Source organism: Phocoena phocoena, chromosome 8 (genome assembly GCF_963924675.1).
Source record: "Phocoena phocoena chromosome 8, mPhoPho1.1, whole genome shotgun sequence".
NCBI lineage: Eukaryota > Metazoa > Chordata > Mammalia > Artiodactyla > Phocoenidae > Phocoena > Phocoena phocoena.
Window position 1 is genome coordinate 83,308,464 of NC_089226.1, and position 14,737 is coordinate 83,323,200.

At 35.6% G+C, this 14,737-nt stretch overlaps 2 protein-coding genes across 2 annotated transcripts in view; one reads left to right on the forward strand and one right to left on the reverse strand.

The window, feature by feature from the left end:
• Nucleotides 1–13,054, forward strand: part of DNAJC24 (DnaJ heat shock protein family (Hsp40) member C24) — a 59,505-nt gene extending 46,451 nt beyond the window's left edge. The window contains exons 3-4 of the mRNA XM_065882423.1: nucleotides 8,969–9,037; nucleotides 12,924–13,054. Coding sequence (XP_065738495.1) covers nucleotides 8,969–9,037; nucleotides 12,924–13,054 — 200 coding nt within the window. The remainder of the gene's footprint in view (nucleotides 1–8,968; nucleotides 9,038–12,923) is intronic.
• Nucleotides 13,055–14,178: 1,124 nt separating this feature from the next.
• Nucleotides 14,179–14,737, reverse strand: part of IMMP1L (inner mitochondrial membrane peptidase subunit 1) — a 75,088-nt gene continuing 74,529 nt past the window's right edge. Inside the window, exon 7 of the mRNA XM_065882935.1 lies at nucleotides 14,179–14,344. Within this exon, the coding sequence (XP_065739007.1) occupies nucleotides 14,276–14,344 (69 nt within the window). The 3' untranslated portion in view covers nucleotides 14,179–14,275. The remainder of the gene's footprint in view (nucleotides 14,345–14,737) is intronic.

Consider the following 14,737-nt stretch of genomic DNA (forward strand, 5'->3'; position numbering starts at 1 on the left):
TTGAACTTCTAACACTGAGGATTTAGATTTGTTAGAAGGAAAAACTTTGAGAGTGATAATTTGTTGAAGACCAGGATAGGTTACCAAGAGAGAGAGTTGTTATAACCAGGTCAAAGCACTCTTTTTTTCTGGGTCAACCCCTGGAGACATGGAAATAGCTTTGTTATACAGAACCCTTTTTGCATGTGGTGATAGTTCATTATAGAACTTTCTTTTCATGGTGTGTGCTTTAAATATGTTTGTTTCCTGCCCTGCATTAACGTATAGTATAAAATAAGTTTGCGTTCTGTATACTTGGAAAGGAGGCAGGAGATGTTTTATTGGCGGATGTTGAACACTTTCTCATATTTCACAGCTCAAAGTTGGTGCTCTTTTGTAAGGAAAGCCTCATAATATTACCTACAACCATTTATTTCTGTAAAAGATCGTTTAAAGGAGCCCTTGAAATCCATATTTTTTGCTTCACAAAAGAATTATCAAAAGAAATAGTCTAGGATAGGTGACCTAAAGTAAAGTACCTGTGTTTTTTCTCCCTCATTTACACTTCTGTATTCTTGGTTGACATTTTAGGGCAGTGTTGGCCAGGCTCATTAGAAAAGTAAACCTAATAAAAGATTAGTAATATTCAGTTTCTAGATATTATGCATTTTGAAAGCAATGTTAACTAGTGAATTTAATCAGTAAGTTCCAGTTGGACATATTTACCTTATTGTTTGTAAGGATGCTTCCAGACTGCTTCCCATGTTCCCTTGAAAGGCATGTAGTTATTCAAGGTTAGGCTTTGCACTTCAGACAACCAGATGAACACTTTGGAAAATCTTTCTAGGATTTATAAAATGTTCATATGAATAATATCTATTGAATAGATTTTTGTGCCTTTATAATTCTTGTGGGGAGTTTTCTCATACATGAAGCGCATTTAAAAACATGTCAGAAGTATATCATGAAAAGAATAGGGATCGTGATTCAATAGCTTTGTAGTGTGAGTCACACAGATCTCTGATGTCTAGGTGGCTGTATGGAGTGACACAGCTTATGAGTTCGGTTACTTCACTGTGATCTGAAGAGGAACAGACCTTCAAATGAAGTCAGTCAAATTAAATTATGTTGTAAAAAAATAAGTGGATTGTGTCTGGAGTCCTTGCTGGTATATTGTTTTATATTAAGATGTACCTTGGTTCTCTGTTAGTGAATTACTTTGGTGATGTGGCGCCTTCATGCTACACAATTGGCCAAGTGCTTGGATACCCAAGACAGCTGGGCTCTGAAGAGGATTGAGCCAAACGTTGTAAAGTTAGTATCTTTACTTAAAGCTAATCAGCTATACTCTCCTTACCTAGATACAAAAGGTCGTTTCAGTTGTTGTATTATACAGTTCACTCCATCCCTTTATTAGGATAAATATTTGAGAATGGGAGATAAATAAGTAAATCTTGGACCAGATGAGGAACGTACCTTAAAACCCCACCAACATTTATGTGTCAGAGAACTGAATCAACATGTAATTTCTTAAATTTAAAATAAAAGTACTTGCTGAAAAGCAAGTTAACACTAAAGACTGATTAACTCCGTAAAAAGCGAATTAATACTTATAAATGTAGATAATATGAATTTGGGTTATCTGTTTCAAATAATGACTTAAGGCCAGTGGATGTTTGTGTAAATTATGTGCTAAAACTGACCCTTATAAAATACTTATATTAGTCAGATTAGGGTTTCCATTTATGGTCGTATCAGTTTTTCCATTTGATTTTAGGAATTTGAAAATTGGCTATAAAAATGTGCTTCAGGTAAAACTTGAAGATAAGCATCAGGGGGCATGTTTTTTGGTGACTGTTTCTGGGAAAAGTAAGTATGTGAAATGATGCAGAAAATCCATCTAGACAGTTAGGGACTTGCATTTCTTCAGAGAGGGAAGATAATATAGATAAAACTTTCTGTGAGGGTCCTCTTGCTTCATCTTCTTTGTCATAAGAAGGTGACTACTCGCATTATTTGTTACTTTTACTTGAATACAAATAACTGCTTTTGCAATGACAATGTATTTTAAGATCATTTCTCAATGATTTTGAATAAAAATTTGGCTAGTTTCAAATAATGCTATAGAAACCTATGGGCAAGATTATAGTTATAATCCTGTAATACTTGGACATAATTGGAAGTTTTGATTTAATAACAGAGAAAATGTAGGATTTTAGGAAGTTTGTGTCTCCATCTTTAACCTGTTTCCCAATTTCTACTCGGGTACTTGACCCGACTGAAATCAATGGGTTCAAAACCAAGACTGGGTCCACCTTTCTCATTGCTTGTTTTTAACCCTCAGACTTGAAATCTTTCTTTCATATTACACTCTGATTACTTCTGGTTTGCTCAATATATAGCCAGTGAACTAAAAATGAGTGTTGGCATTTCTTCTTCAATGTGTTTTTTTTTTCCCTCTAAGTGATCTTTTTATTCTCACAGCTACCACAATAGACCATACCCAGATTATAACATAGACTCAGGTTACTTCCACAGCTGCTAATTGGCCTTCTCCCATAGTCATTTACATTTTGATTGGTCTAGCTTTCTTTATTCTTACTCTTGTTTAAGAACTTATATAACTACCCACTCCCTAACACAACATTTACCCATTCACATGGAATTTAAATGCGACAGAAGCTCTTAAGTTTGTCCCTAATTACTTCTTCCAGCCTTGTCACCAATCACAAACCTAATGTGAATCTTCTCCCCATTCATTTAGGGGTTCCCAAACACATCTGCTTATACTGTTTGTTGTTACTCAGAATACCCTTGCATTCTGATTCTTCACAGCGTATTCTTTGTTCAAGTTGCAGCTCTAGTCCTCCTAGCTCCACCCCCCACAAAAGAAAGCCTCCCCTGACTTTCTAATCTACTGTCATTATGTCTAACCTCTGAATTTAATCCATAAAGTATTTTGATTTTTTTTCCCCATCTTTCAGTTCTGTTTGATACTTTGGAAGGACTAAATAATAATATGGACTATGGCTTTGATAATAATAGATCAATTTTAATGGGACTGACAATAGTAAAGTACATCAAACTTCTTAACCCTGTTACAAATCCAGACAAGGTGAAAGTTGCTGCCGTCCTACACTGTGGTACTCGAGGCTCCCCCCACTCCCCACCCCCCAACCATGCAATAATTGAGTCATTTTCCTGTGGTCTGTTATAGACAGGTCAACACAAACATTATGAGTTAATAATAACAGTTAAAATAGCTGCCATTTGTTGAGCACTAGAACTATGGCAATTGTCTTTTAATCATTGTTTAACAACCTTGTAAGGAAGATTTTAATATCTGTTTTCCAGAGAAGGAGTCTGAGACCCAGAGGGTTTAAGTAATTTGACTAAGGGCACATAGCTAGTAATTGATAAGAGGGGAAACTCAAAGGCATTCTCTGACTCTTAATCACTGTGCTAGGCTGCCAAGTTTTGAATAGGTGTGTACAACCTACTATTTTAGTTCCAGATAGTCAGGAATGAGGCATATTTGAGGGCCAGAGTGAGAGGCCAGGCTTACTTCTGCTACTGTGTTCTGCCTTTCTGCAGTGAAACATGAAATTCAATTTCCGGGTTTCATTTGGTACCTTTCATGAGCACTGGGTTTCTGTTCAGCTTATGAAAGAACCGTAGTTCTTCAAGTCCATAATTAAGCTCCAAGTTTGTAGTTTTTCTGCAGTATGGAAAGCCTTGCAGTTGTGACTCTTTAATTTCATCTGGGAAAGAATTATAGAGCTTTATGATTTAATGAATAGGTTTCAAGTTAAATGTTGCCTGATTCTGAATCTCTTATCAAGGTAGAGACTGTTCTAAGAACAGAGGCTATTAAGGACAAGGAACTGATTTCCTTCAAGTTATTTCCTATATGAAAGACTTAATTATGTATACTGAAATGATTTTTAAGAAGGAGGTGATTGTTTAAAATTAAACTACATGGTTTTAAAGCAGCAAGATACTAATTTAGACCTAAAGGAAAATACTGTGATTGCTTTGAACACACATAGATGACTTCTGTAAGTTTGAAATGAACTTTGTTTTAAATGGCATAAAAATAAATACAATGCACTAACTGCTAAATGAGAGCGTTCTGGGGACTTGATCACTTGAGTAACACACAACATTGCCACTCTTGAATAGTAGGGACAGAGTTGCAGATAGACTAGATCTTTTGGCCAGTAGTGGGTTGAATGAGACTTTTAGATATCTCATCCATAAAGAATAAAGTTTAATTCCTCTTCTTGGTAGCTTTTTGTTGCTGTTATTTATTTATTTTTACTTATTTATTTGAATTGTAGCTACAGTTAGAAAAGGTTTCCTGGGATTAGGAAGTGTAATTATATAGGCAGCAAACAAAGAGCTGTTTTAGAAATTTTACTGTCATTAGGAGGAAGTTTTAAAAGACTGGAATTCCATTGTCTGGTAAGAAGTAAGGAATATTTATTGATTCCCAAATGGAGCTGAAAAAAACCTTTCCTCTTTTAGAAAGTTGTGAATGACCCAGCGAGAGCTCTAGTAAGCTTTACTGAACCAAGCTGCTAATAGTTATTTAATGTTATTCTTCAGTGTGAAAGAATCTCCGTAGATTTTCCTTTTAATCTCTTTGAATTGCAGGCTCATAAACCTCTCTGATGAGTCCTGCCAGTGTTTTCTTAGATCCCACTGTTGAGACAATGGAGCCACAGAATTCTTTCACTTCTTGTTGTCAGACAAATCCAATAGAACACAAGGTCAGAAGGGCCTATACTTCTAAAGGTTGAAAGATTCTTTTTCAAGTAACCACATAAATTATTTGATTTTATCATTATATTGGTTGGGAATCTCTCTTTAACGATAGTGCACTGCTTTCTACATGTAAGGAAATCTGGAAGTTTTTCTTGTCTCCATATTTGCTTAAGCTTGTGAGCACAGTACAGGTTGTGCACAGACCTTAACGCTTCTAGATATCTTAGAAAAAGCTGAACCCATTCGCTTCAAAAGAATTAGGAATCATGTAGTGACATTGGACTCAAAATGGAGTTTACCAAATGCCAGGCAGTGCTCTTCTTTCCAAAGGGCAGTTTTTGGGTTTTTTTAAAAATCACTACCATCTGTAGCTAAGATTCCAGATTTAAATCTTGGATCTGTTTATTTAATTAAATCACTTTCTAAGTCAGTTTCTGTTTTCTCATGATTTTTGGTAGTATATTAAGGAGGACTTTAAGATAGGGTTTACACTTTCGGATGCCTATTACAGTATTATAATGAGCAAAAATATTTATAATATGTAAAACTCAAAAGAAAACGAACGTATGTCTTTTACAGATGCAGTGCCTGATTAGTAGATAATAATCAAAGCTAATTACAGGGTTCCTGTGCGTTACTTTAAGGGCTAGGGAGGAATTAAGTTTTCTAATTATATCTACAGTGGTGGACAAGCAGAGATCATTGTTTAAAAAGAAAAAAAAGAAACATTGATTAGTTTGTGCTCCTTCCTTGTAATGGTAGTGGGGGGCGGGGAGTTGCTGTTGCCCCATTCGCTGGACACCTGCCTCTCAACAAAAGATGGTGGTCTCCTCCCTGCCCCCCGCCCCCACGCATTTAGATTCACCTTTTCCTTGTGAGTACCCTCTCCGCTCATCATACAGTTCTCCAGGCATCCAATTTCCCCCTGACTTAATCACCCTCAGCCTTTTGCAGAAGTTGTTAGATTATGGTCCTTTCAAAGGATACACACTTTCTTACGGAGCTCTTTACTTCGTTCCCCTAACTTTTCTTTCCTTATTTCTATTTAAAAATATAGCCATTAGAGTTTCAACACTATACCTAAACCTTTTTATTGAAGTATAGCATACATACAGAGGAATGCACCAATCCTAAGTGTACAGCCTGATGGATTTTCACAGTAAACACACCCATCTAACTAACCAGCACCCCAGCAGGCCCCTGTAACTTTTTCCAGTCACTACTCACTCTCCCACGCCCAACATCACAGGATAGTTTTGCCTGTTACACTTCACATAATGGGGATATCATACAGTACGCAGGTGTCCTCCGCTTTTCAAAAATTTGCTTTACTCCACTTTGCTTTCATGAAAGACCTACATTAGTACCTGCTTTCACTTAATGGAAAGAAATCCTAAGTGGATGTTCACCTTTATGAAAAGAGGTGAAAAGTGAAAACAGTGTTCAGCATTTGCTTTGCGGAGAGCCCCAAGCGGCCAGAGTGGCACTGCCAACCTCTCTCCCTGGGAACTACATTCAGCATCAAGCCACCATAGCTTTGAACTGTGTCTGTGAGCATCTGTGCTTTATCTTGAATTATTTTGTGCATCCGTTAGCAAGATATGTCTTGAGGTAATTTCTTCTTTGCTTTACCTATTTTGCCTTACAAGAGGTTTCATAGGAAAGCTGTACTTTCAGATAGCAGGGGAAGCCTGTGTTCACTCTTGTGTCAGATACTGACTTTTTTTTTTTTTTTTGCCGGTACGCGGCCCTCTCACCACTGTGGCCTCTCCCGTTGCGGAGCACAGGCTCCGGACGCGCAGGCTCAGCGGCCATGGCTCACGGGCCCAGCCGCTCCAGGGCATGTGGGATCTTCCTGGACCAGGGCACGAACCCGTGTCCCCTGCATCGGCAGGCGGACTCTCAACCACTGCACCACCAGGGAAGCCCAGATACTGACTTTTAAAACCAGAATCCCCACAGAACTTGGACTGTGTGCATATAGTATTGAATAATCAGGTCAATATGTAGATGTTTAGATAAGCACAGAACAGGAGAAATTTTAATATACTCCTTTTAACTCTGACCTTGGGTAAAGTACTAACCATTTTTATGTTCTGTTTTCTTTCCCTTTTACCATGAGATATGGTCTAAACTGATCTTTCAACTAAGAAGTAGTTAGCTACAATAAAGTTCCTGTACAGAAAGAGGAAAAAAATAATAAAAATGTAAAAGCCACTTTTTGGAGTAGGTGGAATAATAGAAAGGGTTCCACATGAAATAGTAACTAGGGAGAATAACAATAGCTTCCTAGTAGAGAAGCAGAACAATACAAACCTGACTTGCTTGGCAGTTATATTTGCCAGTTATTTCTCTTTAATTATTTTAAAATAAGCATGGCATAATGGATACTTATGAATGGGTTGTCTTTTTTAACAATTAGTGTATTACATGTGTCCAAGATAGGTTAGATTAAGGTTTATTCATCTTGTCATTACCTCTGCCTTGTCTGATTTGCTCTGATTTCAAAATTACTTAAGATATCTGTAAGATACCCTGGAATATATTTCCCCTAACCAAGCTCTAGTAAGTGCCAATTACCCCCATTCTTCAATTCTAAAACAGTGTTTCATTTCTGCATTCAAGCAGATTATCCTGGTCCTTCTGAGTAAGAAATTGAAACATGTGATAAAAGTCCATGAGACTTTTAGATAGAATTTTTTTAAATTTGGAATACTGAATAAACTATAACCAAGGAAACTTTATATAGAATGTGGAAATTAAATTGTTTTGTTCAGAAACTACCTCGTATACTGATACACTTTGCATAGGCTATTCAGTGGACACACAGAGATGGAAGAACCACCCCTGACCACTTCGCAGAAGTCTTTATCTTTGGGTTTTAGAACAGTTTAATAGACTTAGTACCCAGTAAATATGAAATGATATAATATTTGACATACCTTAATAGAAAAGCACGGTGAGTTCAAAATATTGTATAATCTTTTCATCTATTTTAAAATTGTGTAACTCACCAATAAATTTTGAACAGGCAGTTATTAGATATAATTAAGTCACAGGCATTCACACAACGGAACAAAGGGAAGCATTCTCAGCAAGTGAACAAGAGACTAGTGAGACAGCTAAAGAAAATTTCATTGGGGTGGGGGGTGGATTTTAGTAGTTTCTTTTAAGCATTGACTTCTAGAAGAACAATACAAGCATACAGGAAGTACAGCGTGCCTTTAAAAACAAAGAAGTGATTCTCATATATAGTTGCTTTCTTTGTCCTACAGTACACTTGCTGTAAGTAAGAGTGCATGCTTATACTACCTAGACCATATTCCTACTAAATTTAGGTGGCATTCCTGGTTTCTTTGGACCTTCCCTCTGTAGGGAAAACTTTGGCCCAGGAAACAGCAGTGGAACATCAACACAGAAAGGTTGTGTTGCGTGGCTATTAAAATATTTTAAAATAATTATTCCTTTAAGTTACCTGTTACTCTGTTGTGAGGAATTAAAAATCAGATGACTAAAAGCCCCCTTAAATTTGGTTAGAGCCTTATTCTTTAAGGCACTTTTAGCCTGATCTCAGTTGATTGGAAGAACACCCTTGTATTAGTTTGCTCCGTCTGCCATAACAAAATGCCATAGACTGGGTGGTTTAAACAACAGAAATTTATTTCTCACAGTGCTGGAGGCTGAAAAATCCAAGATTGAGGTGCAAGTTGATGAGGATCCTGGTCAGGTCTCTTTCTGGCTTGCAAAGGACCACTTTCTTGCTGTGTCTTCATGATACTTTCCTCTGTGCATGTGAGTGGGGAGAGACCTCTCTCTTCGTCCTCTTGTAAGGCCATCAATTCTATCAGATTAGGACCCCACTCTTATGACCTCATTTAACCTTAATTACCTTCTAAAAGGCTTATTTCCAAATACAGTATGTTGGGAGTTAGGGCTTCAACATAAGGATTTGGGAGGCGGGACATAATTCAGTCCAGGGTGACCCTTCTAAAGTAGATGATTTGATATACATAAGGTTAAAAAGCTAGTAAAATATTATAACTGAGGTTCAAATATAGTTATTTTTTACCTGACTCCACACTGTCTTTCTTAGTCACAAATATAGTAAGCTAAGTTTTTATATAATTAGAATTGTAGTGACCAGGCTGGACTTGCCTTCTTAGCATTCTTCATGGTTATGATTTAAGTATCAAAATTAAGTGTCTCATTCTGTATTTTACAGAAGATGATCTAAGAAATATGGGACCAGTAGATGCTCGAGTATATCTTGAAGAAATGTCTTGGAATGAAGGTTGGAATTATTTTTTTCTCTTGATTACAATCAGGAAAAATATTAGGGACCTCCTATAAGAAAATAACCATAGGATGTTCGGAAATAACAGCTTGGCTTTCTATATATATGTGGGTGTTTTTGTTTGGAATCTTTTTGTTTCATTCTAAACTTCAATTATTGATGTCCACTTATGTGACTCATTTCCAGTTATTTTCCTATCCTAATTAGATGTTAGGTACTTAAGATTTCATATGGTTTTCTTTTTTAAACTACTTTGATTTTTTGTTTATGCTCCATCTGTATAACAGGGAATATAGTCAAAGGAGATAATTTTTTCCATCCTATGTTGACACTTAAGATGAATTCCTATTAGAATATATGTTTATTTTTGTTTCTTTATATGGAATGATAAATTGTCAGAGCAAGGATTTTAATGTTATACACGTTATACTCTTCTACTTGGAGCTTGATGTTTAACCTCCTTTTTTGATTGTGTCTTCAGTGGTAAAGAAAAGTCTGTCACTCCCTTTTACCTACCATGAAGTCATATCTTTTTCCCCTTTCCTATTAATAGAATTTAAAAACTTTAATCTAACTTAATTTTCCATTCTTCAGATTAGTTCTGTGAATTGCTCTGGTTAGGTTTTATTAAGTTCCTTTTTTTTAAAATGGAAGCCATGAATACCATAATTACATGTTTCTCTGGGCAAATGAAGAAGTCTTAATGTTTTCTAGAATTTTATATACTCTTAGTCCTATAACTGTATTATTCAGCCTGGGGTACAGATTCCCTGGGTGTTTATAAAAATTTATTAGTAAGTGTGGATAAGTAGAAGATAAACAGCCTGTCCTTTCCGAAACCAAGTTTACTGGAATATTTTTTAATGGCAAATTCTTAGCTTAGTGCTCTTAGGAAGCTGGGTCACAAAGCTATATTGACTTAGAAGGGGAATCATGTTTTTGCCTATGAGCCACTCTGCTCCTAAACTGCCAAATGAAATCCTGGAGTAGAAATTCTTATTTGCAGTGAATGATTGGAAAACTTGAGATTTTGTGTAACTGGGGCTCCCGGGGTTCATGATAGTTTCATCAGAGTAAACAGGAAGAGCTACTGCTGTGAAAATAGAATACACTAGTGACACTGATTTCACTGCTACTTTGTGAAGGGGATAGATTAGAACATGTTTATCAGGGAGACTTGCCCAGCTCAATAATATTTTTTGAAAATACAGTATTGCCAGCTTATCAACCAGTATATGTGTGTGTGTGTCCATCTCTTATTGGACAAATTAGTTCTTCTTGTTGTAGTTGATACGACTAATATGTTTTGTTACTAATAATTCCTGATAATATTAAAACAGTGAAAACTGGTTTTTGTAATTTTTACTTCTTTAGTAAAATTGTAAAAATATAATCAATTTAAGATTTTATTTTAAATTAAGACTGTGGATTAGTGTGGTTCAAGCATCTGTTCAGTCAGCAAATATATGGGCTTTTTGATAACAAGTGAAAATGCCAAGACATTGAAAGACATACACAACATGAAATCAAGAATTATCATAAATGTTATTGTCCTTGGTACTCCCTAAAGTAAACTGGACAGTGAAGACGATAAAGAAGCATCCCAGCTACAGCCAATGAATCAGTTATAAGCAGCTACAGTTCATCTTAAAAGTATAGGATGTTCTTTTTTTTTTTTTTTTTTTTGCGGTATGTGGGCCTCTCACTGTTGTGGCCTCTCCCGTTGCGGAGCACAGGCTCTGGACGTGCAGGCTCAGCGGCCATGACTCACGGGCCCAGCCACTCCGCAGCATGTGGGATCTTCCCGGACCGGGGCACGAACCCATGTCCCCTGCATCGGCAGGCGGACTCTCAACCACTGCGCCACCAGGGAAGCCCTAGGATGTTCTTAGATACTTATTTAAATTAAGGGTTTTTTATCACTGTAAAGATAGAAATAGTCCTTATCCTTATGAGAGAAAATAGTGAGTAACAGCTACATGAAGCTATTATTTTTGCAGGAATGTTTAAAAACTGGTCATGTGAGTTTTGCTGTTGAATTTGCAATTTGGAATTGTTCTGTGCGATTGCAAAGAGCAGCCTTGGCAGATGAAAGTACATAAAAAGTGTGATCAACTGGACTAGCAAAAGCATTTGATGATTCCTTCATGGGCGTTTTCAGAATAACCTTGGAAGGTGAAGATCCAGAATAGGAGAAAAGTGGATGAAATCCTACATGATAAACATAGCCAAATTATCAGCTTCTGGGTCCAGGAACAGTAGGAAATGATGCATACTATGCTTGAAAGGCATACCTGAAGAACTATTGAGACTGAAGTTGGCCATTCCCCTTACAGTTAGTCTCTTACACAGCTTGGTTGTTTTGTCTTCATTCAGTGTATTTAAAATTATGATTTCTGTGAAGATATCACTTTAAGTGACAGTAGAATAATTTAAGAAGAAATTTAAAAAGATGTGTTTTAGTGAGAATTAACATTTGGAATCATCTATGACAAAACTCCACAGTAGCCCATGGTGGCCTCTGCATTATTTACCAAGCACATGTCACCTCAAATTGTTTCTCATTGTTCACTGAGGTGGTGAAAAAACAACAGGGAGATTTAGCTCCAGAAAACCAATGGTTAGAATATGTATTTTTAGACAATTTAATAATAGTTCACTTTGAAAGCATGCTCTATTACACATATATGTTGGCTCAGATAGGGAAGATGTTAATGTTTTAAAATTCAAGATTAAATTATTTTTCTTTATAGAGAAAAAAGACATTGTGGTGAAAAATGAAAAGCAGGATTGTGAATTAATGTTTTCCTTACTGATAAAATAAACATGTAAAGCTGGCTTATTTAATTGCTTGTTTTTCTAAGACCAAAGTTGATTAGAGAACAAATCCAAGGCAGTTGAATATTTTTTTTTTCTTTTCTTTTCTCTTCTTTTCATGGCATATGATGAGATCTAAGTGTTAAAAAATGAAGTTTGAGAATTGAATGAAGATATTTGATTGTAAGAAATTATATCTTTAGAGATTTAGTTCATTTATCTCTAATTTTTTTTATGACAGTAGTAAAATAATGAGATCAGTAATTACTTTTCTTTGACAGTCACTCCTCGGTGACAGTAAAATGGAATAACCAGTGGATCAGAGATTCTTTCAGCTAAAAGACAAAGTATTTCAACTTCCTAGGAAGATGAAACTTATAAAATTTCCCCCATTCGTAGGCAGAACGTTGCACCATATTGCCTCCTTTGGGCATCTCACTTCAGTGATTGTCCTTTTGGTTCCTAAATCATTTGTAAACACCAAACAAATAGGTACACACACATAGCCCCCACAGAAAGGACACCATAGTATATGTCTATACATTTAAGTCAGGATTCTTGAAATAGTGTGATACCAGAACAGACAGGATTCAAATGCTGAACCTGATAAACAGTCAAGTCAGCAGTTTTCTCTGAAAGGATATACTACTGGCAAAGGCATGCTCCTTAACAATAAGACAGGTAGGGCCGTTTCTCTTCTTCCTTCACAGTAATACTTTAGACAACCACATTGTTCAGAAGAATGTAAAATTTACATGAATCTTAAGAAAACAGAAGACTTCAAATAAATTTCATTGGTCACTTCTGAGCATCTGCTCTCCCCTACAGGATCTTTGGTCTGTTGTTTCATACCCTCAGTACATTTCCTCCACCTCCACAGATAAAGATTTTTTAGTAGATACTTTTTAGAAACACTGCCCCTATACGAGAAATTTTTTCAAGTTCTCATTTAAATATATTTTATATTGACTGATCTTTTTTCTTTTGCAGTTTCTGTGGAATAGCTGCATTTTTTAAAAAGGTGTTAACGAAGTAGTTACATGTAAGCATTTTGTTTTCTTTGCAGATGATCATTCTTTTTCTCTGAGTTGTCGATGTGGTGGAAAATACAGTGTTTCCAAGGATGAAGCAGAAGAAGTGACGCTGATTTCTTGTGATATGTGTTCACTAGTTATAGAACTCCTTCATTATCGCTGAGATTGTTCACTAAGTGGAATTCTTTAGTGTATTCAGACACATGGAGGAAAATCTACTCCACTTTGTCCATTCAAGCAAATGTATAATATAAGCTGATTAAAAAAAAAAGGATTCTTTTTTGTCAGCTCTATCATTTGCAGAGAAAATATAAGACTGTCGAAGTCCACCTAGATTAATAGAAAATTCATTTCATTATTCATATGTATTTACATTTTATATTTACAGATTGCTAAGAAAGGGGGCTTGAATTAAAAATTATATTTAGTGAATTCCCATCTGAGAAGTTTATAATTGGTGCATTTTCTCCTTGGTACAAAATATAAGAATTTTCCTTTCTTCATATAAGTGTGTCTCATCTTTTAATGGGTCACAGTATCATATTCCTTTATAGTTGCTAAGTTTTTTAAGTAAGTAACATATTTCTAGCTGCTAAAGTTATAGGCCTTTTATACAACTATTTCAAATCTCAGGTCATTAGAATTAAGTTAGAATCTTCATGAATAACTTGTGAGCCTAGGTCTCCCATGATGAAGGCTGGATATGGATATTCATGAGTTATTTCAAAGTTAATAAAGTGAAATGGCAACCGGAGAAAGGAGGAGAGCCTTGGAGTCAGAAAACCGTGGCCACTGCGTTGCTGGTATGATGAAGTGGACTTTTTTAATGTGTTATTATTGATTATAGTAAAGCTTTTATTTTTCTATATATTTAATATTCTATGAGTCAGAACTCATTTAAAAAATTTTAAGGAATCCTTTATGGGATCACTGAAACATTCTTCCTTAATTTCAAATGAGTAAGCCAAGCATGTGACTTGGCAGCTTTTTATTAGGTCAAACTCTTGGTTTATTGTTGGTGTGGACTTAGACTAGTTAGTACTCTGCCTTGTAAATGTAGCTAAAGTATGAGGCATATTCAAGAGGAGTAAATTACATTCCTTATACCTAATACAACCAAAAATTTGAAAGTGAGGTTGTTCCAGGTTTTCCCTAAAAATATTTTCGTATCAGAATTTAGATGACTCATTTTGGATTACACTTTTATCCATATATTTTGAACAAATATAGCTTGCAAGAGTGTGTGTTGCTTATTCTTTATATTTAACAATTAAAAATAACTCAAACTGAATAGCAAATAGTTTATTAGTAAGTACATGGTTTTCAGTGACAATAAATTCACTTTAGCAGAAGACAATAATCAAATCAAAAGAATAAATGCTTGCTAATCATCAGAAAATCTGTGGCCATTAGGGCTGTCACGTAGAAATCCAAAATCACTCAGAGGCCAAATCTGTAAAATCAAAATGTGATTGAAGACAATTAGTAAAGTGATATTATAGCATCATCATATTCCCTTCTTTTTTTCATTCATCCCTTTCTCTATGCCGTATAATTAAATGCTGTCTCCTTATTCTTCAATCAAGAACAAATTTTCTACTTCAAAATAAGACTGTAGAAAGTAAACCTGTATGTGTATGTATTTAACTTCTAAAGCTTGGAACATTCAATCATTATACTAGAAAATAATATGTGTGTAGTGTGTATATGTTTGTTTTTTCTTTCACTATCGTCAGAGTTAACTGTAAACCTACGTACTTGAATGTAACATCTGCTTAAGTGTAAAAAATCCTGTAAATTATCCAACAGCCCCAAATACTCATGTCTGTTTTTCTCCTGACTGCTT